Source organism: Schistocerca piceifrons, chromosome 5 (genome assembly GCF_021461385.2).
Source record: "Schistocerca piceifrons isolate TAMUIC-IGC-003096 chromosome 5, iqSchPice1.1, whole genome shotgun sequence".
NCBI lineage: Eukaryota > Metazoa > Arthropoda > Insecta > Orthoptera > Acrididae > Schistocerca > Schistocerca piceifrons.
In genome coordinates, this window is record NC_060142.1 from 200,919,986 (window position 1) to 200,941,744 (window position 21,759).

At 42.8% G+C, this 21,759-nt stretch overlaps 1 protein-coding gene across 1 annotated transcript in view; it reads right to left on the reverse strand.

Annotated features, from left to right (window-relative positions):
• The window catches only part of LOC124798319, a 73,783-nt gene that overhangs the window by 40,353 nt on the left and 11,671 nt on the right, over positions 1-21,759 (reverse strand). The window contains exon 2 of the mRNA XM_047261659.1: positions 8,467-8,622. Within this exon, the coding sequence (XP_047117615.1) occupies positions 8,467-8,622 (156 nt within the window). The remainder of the gene's footprint in view (positions 1-8,466; positions 8,623-21,759) is intronic.

Sequence of the window (21,759 nt, forward strand, 5' to 3'; positions counted from 1 at the left end):
CACTATCAAGACAAAACTGCGGCAAGTAAGCGCTGTTCAAAGGAATTTAAAAGCTCGGTTTTCAGAGAAACTCGGAAAAGATAACACACACACACTGTAAACACTAGCGCCATCATTAACCAAAGATGACCTACGTCAGGAGTTATCGATAATGAAATTAATAACCAATGAGAGGGACAAGGGATAGAGTACGGTTTCCTGAAGAATTTAAACAACAACCACCATACCTATTTATAACGTTATTTGTTAACGACATCGCCTGGCTTCATTCCCGTAAGTTATTTGAACAACTCTTAACTCCTTTATCCTTCAGATATTGGAGCTATATTTGACTTCTTCTAGTCTAAACAAGCATAACATCATCTTTGAATAACTCTTCTGAGAAACTGTATAAGCCTAGACACATTTCCAGTGGTTGAAGGGGTAAGTCACCCTTGAGTGGCTTTCACTTCAACTTTCCTCAGCCAATTTAATACTTTCTAAAAACTTGAGGCTTTTCTTCACAAAACGAGACCCTGATGATTTCAGAGTTATGTCTCATTCCAAGGAAGCTTTCAGATGTTCACAATGTTCATCCAGATCCCAGTGTCGATTAATTAATCATCTTCACAACATGTAATATAGAAACCTAAGACATTATCTAAGGCCCTAAAGACTTTTATAAACAGTTTGTCAGGCTAAGTTAAGTAAACTTGATATTACTTGCTTCAAAAGCAGAAAGCCTTATATTTATTACGTCCAAATGCTAACGCACCTACTGGCACCCCTCCGGCAATTTTAGTCTGGTATTGTACTTACTGCCATGTAATTACAATATGATTTTGTGGCTGATTTGTCCCTATCTGCATAATGGTAATCGTTATTATGGCGTATATTTCTAGTGACACACCGCCGACGTACTTTATCCCTCCAACTACTAACATACTGCTTTTTTCAATTCTTTTCCTAACGTTTTTCGTTCTAGGTATAGGATTTGTTTCACGAAGAAAGTCTCCTCTCTTATTTATGTTGCTAAGTCCACATTCTTCTGTTTGCCTGCCTTCTGATTTGTGCCCAACTGTAGCGTTCCAATCCTCCATGAGTATTAGATTTTCTTTTCCATTTAAGTACTGAGTTACTTTCAGTTCCCTTGTATACTTCATCTCATCAACTTATGCTTGCGACGTCAGCAAGTATATTTGAACAGCAATTGTTGGTGTCGGTTTCATATGGGCTCTAATAAGAATAAATTGGTCACTGAGCTGTTCACAGTAATTCTCTGTAAGTCCTACATCTTACTCGTAATGAGTCCTATTCCTGTTATAAGATATCCTGTTACTGCCGATATTACTCAAAGTTAACGTCACCAGAAATATTTACTTTCATTCCGTTTCACTTCACTGACTGTTTCTACACCTAGATTCAGCTTTTGCATTTAGCTATTCAGATATTCTAACTTGCCTACAAGACTCAGTCTTCAGATAGTCTGCACTCTGACTAGCAGAATATTAACGTTTCGTTGCCCTGTTAATATTTTTCACCTACCTCCTTGGCAATCCCCTCCCAGAGATCCGAATGGGAAGAGTGATATCTACTGTCACTGGTGAGATCATCATGACACTTTTCAATTACTGGCCATATTCTCTGACTTTGCTGCAGTGTTTTCGATTGCCTGGTGACCGCTGCTGATTTTTCCGCCATCAAGAGCGGGGCCTCCCACTCGAAGGACAAGAAGGAGCCCTGAACTTCATCCAAACCTTCTTCCACTTTTGCCGATGCCACTGGCGTAATGAAAGTGTCTCTTTATACAGGAAACTTTCATCTAGCATACCTGGTGCTTTGCATTCTAAATCAAAGAAATGGCTGGGATTGAACAAGGCATCCTAGACATCTAGTATGGTGGTTAAAGACGCTACCCCTAGACCCTGGTGTCTTCTTAATGGGTAACAACAGCACCCAACCCAATGAAGCATCCATGAATGATATCTGTCCTGAACATGCCCCCACTACACTCGGGTTACAAAAGTAATGGGATAGCTATACAACTATATACAAATGGCGGTAGTATCGCGTACACAAGGTATAAAAGTGCAGTGCATTGGTGTAGGTATCATACGTACTCAAATGATTCATTTGAAAAGGTGTTCGACGTGATTACGGCCACACGACTGGAGTTAACGGACTTTTAACACGGAATGATAGTTGGAGTTCGGCGCGTGAGACATTCCATTTCGGAAATCATTAGGGAATTCAATAATCCGAGATCCACAATGCAAAGAGTGTGCTGAGAATACCAACTGTCAGGCACTACCTCCAACCACGGACAACGCAGTGGCCGACGGCCTTCACTTAAGGACCGAGAGCAGTGGCGTTTCTGTAGAGTTGTCAGTACTAAAAGACCAGAAACACTGAGTGAAATAACCGCAGAAATCCATGTGGGGCGTACGACGAACGTATCCGTGAGGACAGTGCAGTGAAATAAGGCGTTAATGGACTATAGCAGCAGACGACCGACGCAAGTGCACTTAATAACAGCACGACATCGCCTGCAGCGCCTCCCGGGCTCGTGACCATATCGGTTGGACCCTAGATGGCTGGAAAACCGTGGTCTGGTCAGATGAGTCCCGATTTCAGTCGGTAAGAACTGACGGTAGGGTTCGAGTGTGGTGCAGGCCCCACGAAGCTACGGATCCAAGTTGTCAACAAGACACTGTGCAAGCCGCTGGTGGCTTCGTAATCGTGCAGGCTGTATGTAGACGGAATAGCCTGGGTCCTATGGTATAACTGAACCGATCTCTGACTCGAAATGGTTATGTTCGGCTACTTTGAGCCCATTTGCAGCCATTCATGGACTTCAAGTTCACAAGCAACGATGGAATTTTTATGGATGACCATGCGCCACCTTAGAACATTATGGACAACTCGAGCAAATGATTTGGCCGTCCAGATCGACCGACATGAATCCCATCGAACACTTATGGAACATAATCGACAGGACAGTACATGCACAAAATCCTTCACTTGCATCACTTTCGCAATTATGGACGGCTATAGAGGCAGCATGGCTCTATTCTGCAGAGGACTTTCAACTTCTTGTTGAGTCCATGCCACGTCGAGTTGCTGCCCTGCGCCGGGCATAAGGAGGTCTGACACTATATTAGGAGTTATTTAGTGCCCATTGTCCCTCAATGTAAGTCTCCAACGAGTTTTAGTAAAAAGACGCAGGTGTTCCCTAATGACTGCAACATTATAAAGGGATAGCCTTGGAAAGGGCATCCCTATTCTATAAACATGGAGCTTTAAAGACTATCACAACTGACCCGAAGATGTTACGGATTGGATTGGACTGATTTGGGGGAGGAGACCAAACTGCGAGGCCATCAGTCTCATCGGACTAGGGTAGGATGGGGAAGGAGGTCGGATGTGACCTATCAAAGGAACCATCCTGGCATTTGCCTGAAGCGATTTAGGGAAATCACGGGAAAACTAAATCAGGATGACCAGCCGCGAGATTGAACCGTCGTCCTCCCGAATGCGAGTCCAGTGTGCTAGATGTTACTGACGGGTACATTGCTATCGATACTATTCGCTCTAGGTAAATCACTTTTTAAAGTCTGTGGTAGTGATTACTTCCCCATTGTAACTGAATTTCATAAAACTCTTACTGCTAGCCTTAGGGTCGTGTTTCACAAAGACATAAGAAGTGAGGACTATGCTGAACTTCAAAAATAATGGGAGAACGAGCGTCTTACTGAAGTCTGTAACACACAGGAGACAGTACCAACCATCTCGATTCTGACGTTGAATTCCAGCGTCATTTGAAAGCATTTTGTGTGCGTAAAGATATGCGACATTTCAAGTGACTGAAATTTGACCACGTCACACACAAGGTGTGTAACTACATCGTTCGTGATTCAGATATAGAATACACACTCCCACCATTATGTGTTAACTGGTGGGGCAAACATCGTATTTGAAGCATAAAATCTGTGATGAAGGAAATAAATTTAAAGTTAGAGAATGTGTGTCGTACGCTGAGGCCAAAATGTTAGTTTAAACCATCCAATATTCGTAGTTTATGAGGTCGTTTGCAACAGACGTTACTCAGCCCATATTTAAGTACCAAGTTGAACGTTTCAGTTTGCCTGCAACAACCAGTGAAGTAATATTGCGGTACCTGCTCCTCAGAAAAAAGACTTTTACTGCAGAGGTTGATTCACCCTATCAAGAATTCTTTCCCACAAAAAGGAGAAATTGCAAAGGTTAGTAAAGAAGAGTGTAATGTCGTACACACGAAAACTCAAACCCTCTGTGAAGCACAAATTTTGCTAATAGATGACGTCAGCGTAAAAGGAATACGTAGTGCCTCCAATGGCCTTGTAGATCCGCAATTACTCAAACAGAAAGATAAGAAAAATGTCACCATTAAATAATTAACATTCTGTAGTGCAACGTGAATGATTTCGGGCTTCATTTGGTTGGAGTAGCTGAAACTCCTAGCATATGTGTAATTCCCCAGTAGACACATTTCAGGCCTTCGTTACGTCAAAGCTACCAGCTCTAAAAAGACGTGCCCTTAGTTATGGAAGAAACAAAGAAGTAGTGACAATGCTCCACTCTGAGTCGCTTGTTCTCACGTGTCACTTCAAGCAGTTACTGTTTCAGTACATACATTACTGCATGCAACAGCGTTCTTACTCTATTTGCTGCACAACAGGCACTAAGCAGTGACACAGAGAGTTGATCAACCGATTTCCCACTTCCCTTCCCACCCCCCTCCCCCTTTCCTCCCTTCGAGAGATTTCAGTCCACATATCGTTCGTTGCTTAGGGCTGTAGCTCCACCTGCTCCTAAGGATCAGGCGATTATGGCCATCATAAAGTAAGAGAATTTAGTAAGGCGGCGCGGGTCTCCCGCGTCGCTCCCCTACGCTCTGTAAAGAACTCATCATCATCAATATTGAAGAATGACACATTTTAGCACTGTAACAGTATCATTCCCTGCCATTTAGACCACAATATCCCTCCTGATGTAGGAGATACTGCACGGTGGCCAGTGCCAGACATCACTCCAATTAAAAGTTCGCTGTTTTTGTCCACCAGATCCAAAAAGTGGAGGCAGATGTAAAACCGTCAAATGGGGTAATCAGCATGATATACTGGTTTCTGTTTTTCAGTTGACTGTCCTTGAAACTGCGTGCAAGACTGAAGTCATCCACTCTACAGTTGATTTGTTCATACCAAAATCTTTGGGTCACTACAGAAAACATCTTTCTCACTATGGAACGACAAATGTGGATGTGCTGTAAGGAACACAGTGCAAGTTTCTGAAGTCTGTGTAGCGTTCAACATGCGCCGCTGTAGTATGGGAATCCGTAAGGAGGCTGTACTTAAAATATAAGTCATGGCCATTAACTTCCATGTCAGTCAACCCTTAAACTGACTCCGCAGAAGATATCCCAGATCGTGCCTCAGTATTTTCGCGACGTGACTTGATCTGTGACTCCAGTTCAGGATCTTCAGGCCTGTTGAGAGGCCAATACGAAAAGCAGAATCTACGTTACCAATCGTCTAACGCGGGGCTAAATCCCAGTGGTAGGTTGCCTATCAAACGGCTTCCGGGGACAAGAAAAATTTGATTTTTCAGTCATTCATACAGTTATTCCCCAAATTTAAAACTTTAAAATACTGTCATAATCTACTATCTAAGAGCTACATTCTTATGTTAAGGATTTAACAATAAGTCAAGTATTACAGTTAGAACTTGTGTATATTTCCTGAGGCAGCGTTTAACTCGTGACGCGCATATTACCCAGACCACACTGAGGTGACAAAAGTCATGGGAGACTTCCTAATATCGAGACGAACCTCCTTTTGACCGGTGTAGTGCAACAACTCGACATGGCATGGACTCAACAAATCGTTGGAAATCCCCTACATAAATACTGAGACATGCTGCCCCTATAGCCATCCATAATGGTGAAGCTGTTGCCGGTGCAGGATTTTGTGCACGAACTGACCTCCCAATTATGTCCCGTAAATGTTCGATGGGATTCATGTCGCGCAATCTCGATGGCCAAATCATTGTCTCGAATTGTCCAGAATGTTCTTCAAACCAGTCGAGAATGATTGTGGCCCGGTGACATGGCGCATTGTCATCCATAACAATTCAATTACTGTTTGGGAACGTGACGTCCATTACGTACACACACGGCTCACACCGTTATTGAATTTCCTAAAGATTTACGAAATGTAGCGTCTCATGCGTCTAGCTGCAACCTTTATTCCGCGTTAAAGGTCTGTTAATGCCCGTCGAGTGGCCATAATCACGTCGGACGCCTTTTCAAATGAAACACCTGGGTGCAAATGCCAGCTGCACCAACGCACTGCCCTTTTATACCTCGTGTACGCGATACTACTGCCATCTGTATATGTGTATATCGCTCTCCCATTACTTTCGTCACCTCAGTTTGTATACATCCAGTATTTGAGAATGACAGCGCTCGCGGCTTCCAACAAACTTCAAAAATGATTTCAAACCTTAACGATATTCTTTCTCGCTGGTAACCCATCCCCCCCCCCCCCTACCGTTAATCGATGGATGGAAAACGTCATGTTAATATGTTTAGCACATTGACACTGTTCGGATGTATTACAAAAGATGCTGTAGTAAGCGTATATTCTTCCCTTTGGTTGCGAGTTAGATTTAATGTGCATTAACTATATCATTATATAGGAAAGTAGACACTTAGATACCGAAGCTATTCTGGGATAGTAATAGATTCAGCTAAACGCTATTGGAAATTATGTACGTAAAGACAACCTAAACCAAATTCAGTTAGTTTCAACAGTGTTCCCAGTCTAAAGGAATTTTTGTACTAGATTTCATCTAGACTTCACTTGAAGAATCAGATGTGCCTGAACATTACATTACTTTTATAATGACATAAGTGTACACATACATTCTGATTAGCGATCTTCGTCATAGACAATGAATTTAATGTGTGTATATTAAGAAAATTAAGATGGTTGTCCTCTCTAATCTATGCATGGTTTGTACTTAAAACCATCGAAACAACGGGTGACGTGTTGTAATAAAAAAAATCGTCAAAACATCATTCTCTTTCGATAATAAAATTACCAGGATACTATAATCAGTGAAACCCCCTCCATATACTGCGAGGAAATACGTCAGAAATACTCTGTGTTAATTTTAATCATAACATAGTTAATTATATCCTCAAATATCGATGTAGTTTTGGATATAATAAAGTTTTAGCTCGATTACTATTAGGTATACACAGAGATCCTAAAACAAATGTCTTCTGGCTTTTGACAGTGCATTTCCTTAAAATTGCAAGAAGTTTTGTAAAAATTTTATAATATGTTATTTCACAAAAAATGTTTTTTAAAGATAATGTCGAAACTGTTATGTTCTCTGACTTGGCTTATATACATTGTAAATATTTAGTGGATTTTATTTTACATAAAACAATTATATGGAATAGTATATTCATTTGTGCAGTGGAAAACGGTATTATCGAGTCATACCAATATGGTGCCATCTGTTGCCCCTATGTAACAGAATGTTTGCACTGTTTCTCAAGCAGTGGTCAGCTGTTGATATGCATCAGCACTCATAGTCAGCGCATTAGCACAATCTTTGTACATAGTCTTATGTTAGAGATGCCAATTTCCATTTAATTTCGTGATACAAACATATACATGGTGTAACACAGCTTACAGTACTGAGGAAAACAATTATGTAACATTTTAATCCATAAGGTATGTTATTGTTTCATACATTGTAGTAAATGGAAATGTTTGTGAACATTGTTTTATCATGCTGGTTAACTGTTCACCTTGTCAATTTCGGTTCTACACTATTGTATGTCCGAAGATGGCAACATAGACTAGTCTAAACCGGTTATCTATATCTAAAAAATGCTTTACTAGCGATCTTGGCGCTTGGAAGTATCTTCAGAGTCTACACCATTGTAGATCGCCCCCAATACTGATACAACGTCTGGAATATATAAAGGTGTCGCAAGTACTTGACATCAAAGGCTTGAAAGTGATTATTGCATACCACAGTTGTGTTTCTGAATCTGAAAGTAATGTATTCAAGCAATAATTTTTAAAATTGTTTTAGGATGAAAATTATCAGTTGCAATCAAGTAGCATTTTCATAGGCACATTGATTTATCCTCAAGACGAATTTAGACTAGTGATATACTATCGTCAGATTACATAAAAAGTTATATTTTTAATAAATACTTGCGAGTCGAGTGTCCCCTTTTTGAATAGCTTTTTTTGACGTACAGAAAAGGACAGAAAAGTTGAATTTGCAGTAGTCACCGGTTCTATACACTCTTAAATAGTACGACTTATTTTATAATCCACAGATGACCGAAGCAAAAACGATTACTAGAATAAATTAATGAGGAAATAGTTCTAGTGTTTGATTTTATTTCAAAAACTTACTCACCCGCAAATCTTCAACTTCCTCAGCAATCGTAATGGTGGCGTCAACCTTCATTTTGTAAGGTCCAGTCTTAGTTAGCTGCACATCTTGCAGTGTCATAGTAGTTTCTGGCCGGTCCTCACATTGCTCGTAACCTTGTAGTTTTATAGTGATTTCTCCCTGAGAAAACAATCGGGTTTTTATTGATATTCAGTATGATATAACTACTGAAGAAGCAGACACCAGATCTATGTACTAAAAAGAATAAAAATTCCTACAAATTATATTGCGAAATTGATGTAATATACATGTCACGGAATATTTCTAACTGAACTATATGTTAATATCGTTTCTACTTCTGTTCATCGTTGTAGCAGGGAAAGAATCACGTCTTATTTGCCTCTGTGGAAGAAGTTATTAATGTAATCGTATATTTGGAATCTATAAAACGGGTGTAATGTATCATACTGCAGGTTAATTTTAGATCCCGTCCTGACAAACGTTTTTAAAACTTCTTAGGGGCATTTTAGTGAGGTAGTAGAGTGTTTCCTTTCAGTGTCTGCTATGCTAAATTTTAAAGGTCTTCTGTGCAATTATCCCACATATTAAACAATTAGATTATTTTTATATTCTCACATAAAATGTTTGTGCCTTATTGGTCCAACTGGTCCATCATGATATGAGTCATTCACATGAAAGAATCCTCTAGTCTCTGCCCATTTAGATTGCATACGTATGTAATTATTGAATTTTCTGACCTGTATAACAAGTGTAGTGAAATAAGTTTACACTATTATTTAAATCTGACAAAGTGGTATTGTGGTAGTGACTGCAGTATCTGAAAGCCTCATTCTACTGACAACTGTGATATATAGTATATTGGTTTCTCTACCCCGTGAATGCTGTGGTGCTGTGGACTAAATTCTGGGGAATCTGTCCTTCAGGAACTAACTTGTATCAGAGTTAATTTCATTTTTTATGCAGCATGGAAAGAAGTAATACGTTAACATATTGTAAAAATTTCTCAAGTGAGTTTCTCAGTAATAAATTAAAGTTTGTCGTAATGTAGATCACACTGATAATCAGTTCATTACCGGTGTCTATTCAAAAACATCAACTCATGCCTGTTGAAAAGTCAGCCATATCAATCGTAAATTTCCTCTGAAATTGCGAGGTAAGCATCAACGTTCATTGTTTTGTCTTTGTTAGTTGTACTTCTTGGACTGTGCCTGTTCACTCAAAAAACTGTTTGTTCTTCTATCCTAGTCTTTCCTACACAACGCTATACTCATAAAATACTAGATGTACCGCTATACTGTTTTCCACTAGGCTCACTGCAGTGTTGCTGCTGTTTTCTGTCAGTTTTTCTGTAGCTTGCCGGAATTCGAATCAATGCATGTGTTAGCACTTTCCAATCGTCCAGTTGATACACAAAACATCTGTATAATGAAAGATATGTTGTTGTTATTGTCGTTGTTGCTGCTGCTGTCGTTGTTATGGTGGTAGTCTTCAGTCTGAAGACTGATTTGATGCAGCTCTCCATGCTGGTCTATCCTTTGCAAGCCACTTCACTCCGAGTAAGCACTGCAACCTATATCTTTTGAACCTGCACACCGTATTCAATACTTGGTCCCCCTCTACAAAATTTACCCCACACTTCCCTCCAGTACGAAACTGGTAATTCTTTTATGTCTCAAAATGTGTCTTATCAACCTACCCCTTCTTTTAGTCAAGTTGTACCTTAAATTTCTTTTCTCATTTCAGTACCTCCTCATTAGCTATTTGATCTACCCATCAATCTTCAACATTCTTCTGTAGCGCCACATTTTCGAAGGTTCTATTCTCTTCTTGTCTAAACTGCTTATCATCCACATTTCTCTTCCATACAAATCTACATTCCAGACGAATATTTTCAGAGAAGATTCCCTAACACTTCAATTTATATTAGATGACAACAAAAACGTCGTTTCCAAAAACGCTTTTCTTGCTATTGCTGGTCTAGATTTTATATTCTCTCTACTTCGGTCACCATCAGCTAGTTTACTGCCCAAATATCAAAATTTATATATTACTTTTAGTCCATCTTTTCCTAATCAATTCCCTCAGCATCGCCATATTTAATTTGACTACATTCATTACCCTTGTCTTGCATTTATTGATGTTCATCTTATATCTTCCTTTCAAGACACTGTCCACTCCATTCAACTGCTCTTCCAAGTCCTTTGCTCTTCCTGACAGAATTAAAATACAATCGGCAAGCCTCAAAGTTTTTGTTTCTTCTCCCTGAACTGTAAACTAATTATAGCGCCACTACCTAGTATTTGAGTAAAACGTATAAGTCTTCAACAAAAGTAATGTGATGTAGTGTGGAAGCTGCCGTAGGGTGTTGTGTTAATAGCTGCAACCCGGTAGCTGCCACTGTGGCGACATGTCGGTCATAATAACAGGCACATAAATGGATTGCAAAGCCTAGACAGCCGAAAGCAGTAGTAAATCGTAGGATGCAGCGATAACCTGTAACCAGCAGGGCAATGTCACCACAGCAGAGAAGGTCTCTTGTGACACACGAAACGACAAGGTGACGGGTTCAGTGAAACAATGCGCGCCAGAGACATATGAATAAGGCTGGGTTGTGAGGCAGGGATCAATTTTCGCTGCTGGAAACCAGTAGCACTACAACGACGCCACAGATATGTCGGACAGCGAAATGACTGGGCACTGCTGTCAGCAGCCATGGGTTTGACATCATGCTGTGCCTGCCGCCAGCAGCACTTCCTTCATGAGACATGGTGCCATGGCACTACCGACGTCCCTCTGTGTCTGACGTCACCAACGCCGAGTTCCTAGCGGGATTCAGCACCACAGCGCCAGCAGCCGTCCAATTCAACATCAGCAGGTTGAAGCCCATCCTCGGCAGATTCCACTTGCGCCACTGTGGCCGCTTACCGAACCGAGAAGCCATTCCTCTTGTATGACATCGGAGCACAACACATAGCACTGTTGATGTTAATGGCCGCAGTCTCCAGCCTCAGCAACGTAGGGCGCCAGCTCAGCAGCTATGGGTGGGAGCTACCCCCTGTTCATCAACATCAGCCAGGGACAATAGGGAGAGATGCATCTGCCTCACTGCATCATGTACTGAAGTCAATAAACTATAAATAACTTTAACTCCATCTGAACAGGCCTCATAAGCCCCAGTGGTATCGACCGAACGTTGTGTCGTCCTCAGCCGATAGGCATCACTGAATGCTGATATGGAGCGGCGCGTGGTTAGCACACTGCTCTCCCAGCTGTTGTCGGTTATCGTGACCAGAACCGCTACTTCACAACCAGTTAGCTCCTCAATTGGCCTCACAAGGACTAAGTGCATCTTGATTGCCAACAGCGCTTGGCAGACCCAGAGGTTCACCCATCCAAGTGCTACCAGTGTCCAAGAGTGCTTAACTTCGTTGATCTGACAGGAATCAGTCTTACCACTGCAGCAAGGACATTGCCGCTGAAGTCAATAAAAGTCATTGCTTACTGTCAACAGTGTTTCCACTGGGGACTTTGGCCACACCACTTACCCCGTATCGTTCAGAGTGGGGTCAGTCACTCGTCAGTGGTGTCAGGAGTGCTGACGTCACTATAATCAGCAGTGGAGGGTGCGATATTCCCACAGCGTGACGTCTGAGTGAGAGTCTGCAATGCCTTCATTTGGGATGAGTGAGGCTATTTTTTGTTCTTGTGTGGTGATATTCATGGCATCCAATTTTAGCGGTCGTGATTATATGAGGGTTACCTTTATGAAACTAAAGAAACCAGTTGACTTATCGCAGTTTAAGGCAAATTCTAGAGTTGAGTAGTTACTACTCATGCATTGCACGCAGTACAGTTTGCTTGGACATTCTGCCCTTGTGCAGTCTTTGTAGCAGTTGTCTGCTTTCATGTTTTGGATACATGGCCAGGCAATGTAGAGAGTCCTGTGGCTCTTGATTAGGTAGAAGAAGTAGATTGGCAAAATGCTCCTCGACTACCTGTTTTATCTGGGTTAATAGCAAATTATGGGTTGGTGGTGTTTTGAGGTATTAATTTTGAATCGTAAAGATGAGTAAGGAAGAAGCAGTGACAAAATGTGCCACTAGTGAGGATGCTATACAGTCGTTGGTGAATCAAGTGGCTCAGTTAAGGGGAGATAAAGTGGTCACATACAATAAGATGGTAGAGAAAGATCAGGAAATAGAGATGTGGAGGTCACAGGCTCTAGGAGTGGATCTCGCTTTTGATGACCGTATTTCACCCTTCTCTCGTAGAGGATGTGTTGGCATTTGTGGAGGATCTCAGGGGCTTGGTCGTATGAACAGTTATTAAAGATACACTTAACAGGGGAAGAAAAGTCGTTCTCGTTGTTTACAGAGATGCTACGCAATGCGCAGACTTTTAATAAACTCAGACAAGATCTACATCAAAGGTATAAGAAGTAGAATAGTGCACAGTTTCTCTATCAGTAACTGGTAATCGCTTCCAAGAGGCATGACGAGGCGGTTGAGGATTTTGCCGATAGGATTAGGATACTAATCGTACATACATAACATACGAGTTGAAGTAGAGTGAGGAGGTGAATAAAGTATTGCTGCAATAAGACAAGCAACGTGGCTGAGAGATTTGGCACTGTCAATGTCTAGGACGGTGTGCCTGAAATGCTTGAGGAAGTTGCAAGGAGTATTAGCACCGGAATTACAGCTAATAGTAGAGTCAAGCAGCGAGAACTTTCTGTTCTACTAACATGGTGCCACAGTGGCTGTAGCCCGGGTTCCCAGGTTCGATTCCCGGCGGGGTCAGGGATTTTTCTCTGCCTCGTGATTGCTGGGTGTTGTGTGCTGTCCGTGGGTTAGTTAGGTTTAAGTAGTTCTAAGTTCTAGGGGACTGATGACCATAGATGTTAAGTCCCATAGTGCTCAGAGCCATTTGAACCATTTGAACAGTGGCTGTAACGACAGATAGTGCACGATTGTATGTCTCAGTGAAGAGGTGGCTGAAAAGCATGCGGTGCTTAGTGTTACAGTGCAAACATATCTGGTGAAGTTGGCAACAGTTGGGAAATTCGTGCTCGTGGGAGGGTAACGAGTGGTACTATTAGCGAAAGACAGGGATCGACATGTAGTGGTGACTGAGGGTGAGCTCCAGAAATGACAGAGCAGAGTAGTCTCCAAATGCCGACCCACGAGATTGTGGGTCCCATTAATCAATGGGACTATGTGTGAAATTATGGGACCTACGTTTCAGTCACCAGCTACTATGATGGGTATTACTGTGTTGAATGTAACACAACCCTGCTGTATGGGCCACTCGAACCTCTAGAGATGCTGCCCAAAGAAACCTTACCTTCCTTAATGACACCTGGGAACTAAGCCTGGACTGTTCGTTAAACACAAGGGGGCAGATCACCACGCAGCAGTTATTGCAGCATTTGGAACAGTATCGGGCCGTAAGTCGTCAGGTGGCCGTGAGCTTGTGTGCAGCTGTTCCGAGAGCTTTGATGATTTTGATTTTGCTCTGCCTAGCTCTTATATATCTGAAACGGACCGCGAACGGAGCGCCCGACACGAGACGGGGCTCAGACAGCTGCCACAACTGCAGATGGTGGACGAGGCGGGCGCGGACGTCCGTGGGAGCACCAGGGAAGCGCCAAAACCTCAGGAGCAGCACCAGGCGGACGCGGACCGCGAACGGAACGCCCGACACAGGACGGGCCTCAGACTCACTTACTCACTCACTCTTCTACCTTACGGGTCTGCCCTGACCCGTGCAGAGCAGGCTAAGCAGTCTACTGCTATTCCTGCGTAAACCTTACGTTTCGGAAGTACTGCCTCTCTTCATGGATTGGCCTCTAGGTTTTCCTGGATGTAGATGTCCTGTCTCTGTTGCGGAAGTTTTCACTCCCGCAGCAGGTCAGGCCAACGTGTTGCTGGCCTGTAATGTGCAGGGTGGCCCAGATCCCTGATGAGCCGGTTTTCGGACCGTTCGGTCCGCTCATAGAAGGCCCGCGCCGATTGCTTGAAGCAGTCGCGGAGGAGGGGGATTCCGGTCTGCTCGTGTAGCCGAGCGGTCGAGTATAACCTCGGCAGGCGCAGAGCGAGCTTGAGCGCCCTGTTCTGTACCCTCTGCAGCTTGCTGATGTGTGTTTCGGCCGCGTTGCCCCACACCACGGCCGCATATTCCAGCACTGGACGAACCAGCACCAGGTACAGCGTGATGCCGTGGTGGGGAGGCAAGGCAGACGACGGTTTGAGCAGAGGGTACAGAACGCTTAGGCGCCCTATTGCTCTGCCCCTGACGTCCTCGATGTGCGGCATCCATGTCAGCTTGTGGTCCAATGTGACACCCAGGTAGCGGCCAGTCTTGCTCCATGGGATGGGGCTGCCCATGATGGTGACTGGCGGAAGATCGGGCGGCAGTGGTCGTCTCGTGAACACCACTGCCTGGCTCTTCGCCGCGTTTTGCTTGAGGCGCCACTTGGTCTACCAAGCGCATAGGGCCTCGCAACCTCGTTGGAGAAGACGTCGCATCTCGACCGCCTTCATGCTCCGCACGAACAGCACAGTGTCGTCGGCGTATAGCGCCAACTTCACCGGCGTCACGCGCGGAGCGTCGGCGGTGTATAGGGAGTACAATAGGGGCCCAAGGACGGACCCCTGCGGCACTCCAGCAAGGATGTGTCGATGGGTGGATGTCCCGTCGTCCAGCCTGACATGGAAGGACCGCTCGGCTAGGTATGAACGGAGGAGGACTCCGTGCGACGTCGGTACCCCGTGCAGACAGCTGCCACAGACGGCGACCAAGTCGGGCGCGGACGTCCGAGGGAGCACCGGGGAAGAGACAACACATTACAGGCAGCGCCTGGCAGGCGCAGACGGCAGAGAGAGCACCCAGCGCCCTCTAGGCATGGATACTGGACAAGACCCTCCAATACAGCACTCTCAGGTAGCACCTGAAGAAGGCAACGAGTTACGTGGCTGAAATATTGTGCCAGAGCGACATAAACATCTGGCAGTAGACCAGATTATTCCACATGTCAACAGATTTAGTGTTACGTACTTGTTTTACATATTAAGGGGAAGTGGCAATTGCAATAGAGAACCGGGTCACAGCAAAACCTAAGGGATTGGGTCTACTTCATGGAGGATGGGAAGGGGCGTGGGGTGTCAGTGTAGTGCCACCATCTAGTCTTTGAGTAAAAATTATAAGTCTTTAGGTCACTTTTAACTCTCAACAATGTTTCAGCTTGGGACATTGGCTCTCTCTCACTCTTCTTAATCTAAGAGAGCACCCAGATAATACAGGATGTTATGGAATTGTTCAGGAAAAAGTAGGAAGAACTTAGATAAGAATCTCAAACTGAGCAAGACAAATTCGAAACCCTGATATGGGAAATAATAACGAAAATATTCTAACCTCAGGAGTATTTCAGATGAAACCATGAAAGATTGAATCCTTATGCTTTGAACATATAAGGCAGAAAGGACGAATGACCTCGCAGTGTGGTCCCTTTTGACCCCACTAAGCAATCAGTTATCGGTAAGCAGCCAGCTAGTCATCAAATAAAACAAAAGATAGTACTGCAACAATGAAAGAGGTGAGCAGTAATAGTAAAGAATCATCTCATAACATGAGCAGTGGTGTTGAGACACAAGACTAAAACGGTTACTGGTAGGACATTTCTCTATTTCTGTACGATATGTGCTTGCGACGGTAACTACAATGGGGCATGACAGTGAATACTGCATTTTCAGAGGTGTTGATTCTTTACCTTTATTTCTTTGATCTCGACGAAATTACGTACCTGTACATTGTACAACGGAGGTGGGAGCAATAAGCAGGAGAGGTGACAGGTGTTGTGAGGAAACAGTTGCTAGTGAACATCATCTGGAATGCTTGTTTAAGTTGTTGTATTCTGCCAGGATATATAACCCTCCGCTGTTAGTGGGTTTCGTCAGAGACGTGACAGGTGTTGCGAGAAAAGTTGCTAGTGAACATCTTCTGGCAAGCTTGTTTAATTTGTTGTATTCTGCCAGGATATAGAACCCCCCCCCCCCCCCCTGTTAGTGGGTTTCGTCACCTAAATCTATCAAACAGCATAGATAAGAGGTAGTCATAAAGTTATAATTATCACCTTGAAACACTAAAGTTATGTAGTTACATTTTTGTTTTTTGCTGCCCGTGTCTGAAGTCCTGGTACTCAGTCGAGTACCCACACCAAAGTATCGTAGCACGCCGCTAGTGCAACGGAAACGAAATAGCGCAGTCCACTGATAAAGTGGTGTATCGTGCGGCAATTTGTTTTCTGCATTGGAAGGGGAACAACGTCGCAACAACCCATCCTGAGTTGGTGCAACCGTGCGGTAATAAGGCACCGACATGATGCAGTGGTAGGTAGCGAAGAAACTTCCAGTGTGGTCAAACGTGTCTGAATGGCAAACAGCGAAGTGGAAGACCACCTCTCTGAGAAGAAAGTTACTTAGAAATCCGTTATGAGAAATTTAAGTACTTTGCACCAGCTAGTTCCAGCACAACAGACGAACTTCTACGAGGGAATGAAGACTCTGGTCGCACACTGTGATCAATATGTCAATAACGGAGGTTAACAGCGGAGAAAACACCTTTGTTATTTCTGTTTCTGTGATTTCGTGTGCCTCTCTCTCTCTGTGTGTGTGTGTGTGTGTGTTGAAATGGCTCTGAGCACTATGGGACGTAACATTTGACGTCATCAGTACCCCAGAACTTAGAACTACTTAAACCTAACTAACCTAAGGACATCACACACATCCATGCCCGAGGCAGGGTTCGAACCTGCGACCGTAGTAGTCGCGCGGTTCCGGACTGAAGTGTGTGTGTGTGTGTGTGTGTGTGTGTGTGTGTGTGTGGTGTGTGTGTGTGTGTGTGTCACTGGTGTTACTGGCAATTTGAAACTTACCATTTTTTCGTGTTATATTTTACGGTTATTTACGAAGGTAGTACCACAATATCATATTACTAAATTCCTCATTTTGATGATATTTCTTCTTCTGTCACACAACGGTACTCAGTCTTATACTCATTTATCATCTGGAAATTGGAAGAATACAACAGTACGCGTGCACAAAAAGAAACACATTTGTAACCCTTCGCTTGTTGTTGTTGAGCTTATTATTTACACCTATTTACAAAACGTAAAAGAATGGATCAATTGATAGGAAACATACTGACACATCAAGGAATCGTCACTTTGGTAATGAAGGGAAGAGTATGGGCTAAGACTTGTAGAGAATGATCGAGGATTGACTAACAAGTGTGTTCGAATGGATGTTGGTTGCAGCAGCGAGGCAGAGACGCAGAGGCCTGCACAGGATAGACTATCGTGGGAAATTGCATCAGATCAGTCTCCAGAAGACAACAACAATAACGTAAACCTGCACTCCATTATAACTGTCTTCAACTGCCCAGTGTTTCCAGCTATTACTTTATTGCATACTTTAAGAATTCCATTTTCATTTATTAACCAGGATGAATAATTCTTGCACGGAACCCCTTGAATGCGAGGTCGCAAATCCCGTCATTAGTAACGCTCGTTTGAAAGCGCCGTGTTAACAATTATGACAGGAAAAATATTAGCTGCTAATGACTCACCATGTACATCAGGATGGCGACAGCAAATGAGTGTGCGGGAGGAGCAGAGATCAACCTTCTATGGGAAGTATGCCCTACAAAATGGACATCGTCGACATTCAAGAAATGTTGAAAACAAGCCATTGTCTTGCACCATGAACACCGAATGAAAAATGCGCGCCACAGTGAACACAAATATTCGCACCATCGAGACTGAAGACGACCTCCCTTGGAGTTACAAACCCTGCAGGACGTTCAGCTAGGTATTCTCTCTTAAAGAAAGCATATAGAATCATATTGGTGTAGCGGGATGATGAGAAATGATGGAATGTGATGGCATGCAACCGAATGCGAGTAGTATACCGTGGAGCTTAACTAGCTATCCTTTATGCCGTAGCTGCAGACAATGCGACAATATGTTTTATAGGCACAGGAAAAAAAAATCCGGAGGCTGTATTTGTCCATTCGTTCCACATGGTATGAACTGCGATGTGACACACTTTTCGGGAGGGTTAGTTTGCTCTAAAAAAAGTATGATAGCAAAAGCAAGCTATTTTGACCAGATATTGGCGAAAAGCAGTGCTCATACCATAGTTGTAGTTCTCTTACACCCATTTTCTCACTCTTGACGTAAATATTCCCTACTGCTCTTATAAAATCACGCACACGAGAAAGAATCGTAGGGGGCAGAGCACCTCCTGCATCTCGCAGCACAAGAAATAACTTTTCAGCCGATTTACCATCCAGATAAGCGGCCGGCATAATTGTATAAGAATGCGGTAAGGCATTGATGTTAGTTGGTCTTGATACCTCTTGGTACCTCTCATATATATACCGATTGGTCGGAACTGAAAACAAATTACTTACTGAATGATGGGATAAATTTGTTTATCTCGGGCCGATTCCACAGTTTGCTGTGCATCGTCAAGTTGACACTTTGAAATTTCGTTATCTTGCGTCCATTTCTGTAGTACTGTTTGAAGTTATGCAGCCATCCACTGCTTTCCTTGAAGTCATTGTAATCCACGTAGCGCACAGTGTGATGTGCATAACGTAATAGATCACTGTCGTGGAAATCCCGTGAACTGTATCGAGCATCCTTGAAAAGCGCAAACAGCAGTTTGTGGAACAAGTGCCTCTTGCCCTCCCTTGAATATCCATAGCTTTTTCTTAATCGTACACAGTCATACTGCTGCGGATTTATTCGACATCTGTTCATAACTGTTTTTTACTAAGTTGCGGAAGGTCTTCCATGTCCGTAATTATGTTTAGTACCACGTCCTTGGACAACGATTGTCCTTTACTACGTTTCACTGGAGACGACATTTGTAGCTCCCCATCCGACAAGGACACTTGTTTCAGTATCACTTTCACTTGTTAAGCATGTATCGTCATCATTGTACTCCTCATGTACACTGTCCGCACACTCGAGCGTATGCGAAGCCACACATTCCACTGCCTCACCTCGCAAAAACGCTAGTATTTCATCTGCCAGTTCTCACTCTGCGAAATTCCTTGGATTCCTTTCTGACAAACTGACAGCTTCGACAATTGTTGTTGTGGATATAATCAATTGTTTGCTTTGTTTATCGTTGCCATTGCTATGCTGTATCAGCACCACTGTCACTGTACCACTGAGCAGTTGAACCACGCTCCGTACCTTTATACTGTGCTCGCCAATGGATACCTCCAGTTCTGCTTCCTGTTGCTATTAACAGTCAAAATTGTGGTTGGTTGGTAAACAATATGCAGGGTGTCGAATGCTGTAAACATGGCCTTTTGCGATCTCTCACTGAAGGCGTTCCTTGTCCAAAAATCTTACAGGAATGCAGCCGGGTGACGGTGTCGACAACCACCGATATTTCGGCAGGAGCTCACACTGCCATTTTCAAGGCACTGCAGCAAGTAAGCGTTGTGCAAGGGAATTTAAAACCTCGGTTTGCGCAGAAAGTCCATAAAGACAACATAGATACACACTGTAAACACTAGCGCCATCACAAACCAAAGATAACCGACCTCAGAAATAATCGACAGTGAAATTAATAATCAAAGGGTGAAGTAGCATAAACTCTGTTCCTCTTTTTTTTTTCATAAGTGAGAGATCAGGATTCCACGCAGAATTCAAAGAAAAACCACCATCTCTATTTATAAGGTGCCTTGCTAATTCAATTTCAAAGGCTTCCTTAATAACATTATTCCAATAGCTGGAACTACATGCCAGAATCTCCGTGTTGTTATGTTCTATAGGATGACCAGTGTCAAGACAATGTTCTGCAATGGCGGATTTTCTCGTCTGTTTGTAAGCGTGTGTGCCGCTTATGCTCAGTACACCGGTCCTACACAGTCCTGATAGTCGGGCCAATATATGACATGATACAATTGCAAAGAATACTGTAGACATCCGCCTTACGCAAACCAAAATCATTCTTTACGAAAGCTAAAAATATCCTGATCTTAGATGTGGTCGAAAAACACACTTCATAAAATGGTTCAAATGGCTCTGAGCACTATGGGTCATCAGTCCCATAGAACTTAGAACTACTTAAACCTAACTAACCTAAGGACATTACACACTTCCATGCCAGAGACAGGATTCGGACCTGCGACCGTAGCGGTCGCGCGGTTCCATACTGGAGCACCTAGAACCGCTCGTCCACAGTGGCCGGCACTTCACGTCATATTACCACAATATTTATTATATGTTATTTACATTTATTTGAACATTGTATACACCGGGATAAACTAAGGTCCCGCAAGGAGTTCCTTGTTAGTAGGACAAATATATCAATAACAAAGAAACGACATGTCCCTTCAGCAAACTCACGTATGATCATAAACCCAGTTATCACTTAAATTTCAAAAAAGGAAATTAACGGACGGAGAGGCTCTTAAAATAGTAAAATGGCCCAAGACAGTAATATATCAATCTTAGAAACTCATGGTTATTCTTCTTATTAATGAATTAGTAAATAAACAAATTTCCTTTTTAAAGAAGCTGTAGGAAGCTAAGTACATCTACATTGGAATGTCGACACCTTTTTCTTACTTCGTAGATAAAAGGACTTAGCTACAAGTTAAAAGTTCCTCTATCAAATCTCACATGAACTAATCGCAGCCAATTTCATTCACTTGCAAACTTCAGCTTATTCATTTGTGTGTGCCCGTACGTTACAGTGATGACAGTAGACCAAAATGCGCGTAACACATTAATACTGTACTAAAAGCAGACAGTTTTTACAAGATAAATAGTCTGTTTTTATATGTTTTCTGGGAACAAATGATAAAGCTTAGTCATAACCATACAAAATAGCCCAATTTTCACTGTTAGCAGCTTGTTTTACTTACTATTACTCACTCTGAGCACGATTTAAAAATTCAGCTTCTACCAACCGCGAAAATTGGGAACACACTCAATGAAGGTGTGTAATGCAACATATTGTATTGAGTCCTGTGCAAGTGTCCAAAGGCATGAAGAAAATCTAATCCCAGTCAACAGATAATGTATATCTTAGCTGATGGAGATGCGTTTAGTTACATCATAAAAATGTGCCTCCACGATCTGTGATTAAAGTGCATATTCACAGGTAACTTCCAAAAGTATATTTCAAAGATGTAAAGACGTGAAGAAAATCCAATCCCAGTCAACAGTTAATGTATATCTTAGCTGACGGCGATGCGTTTAGTTACATCATA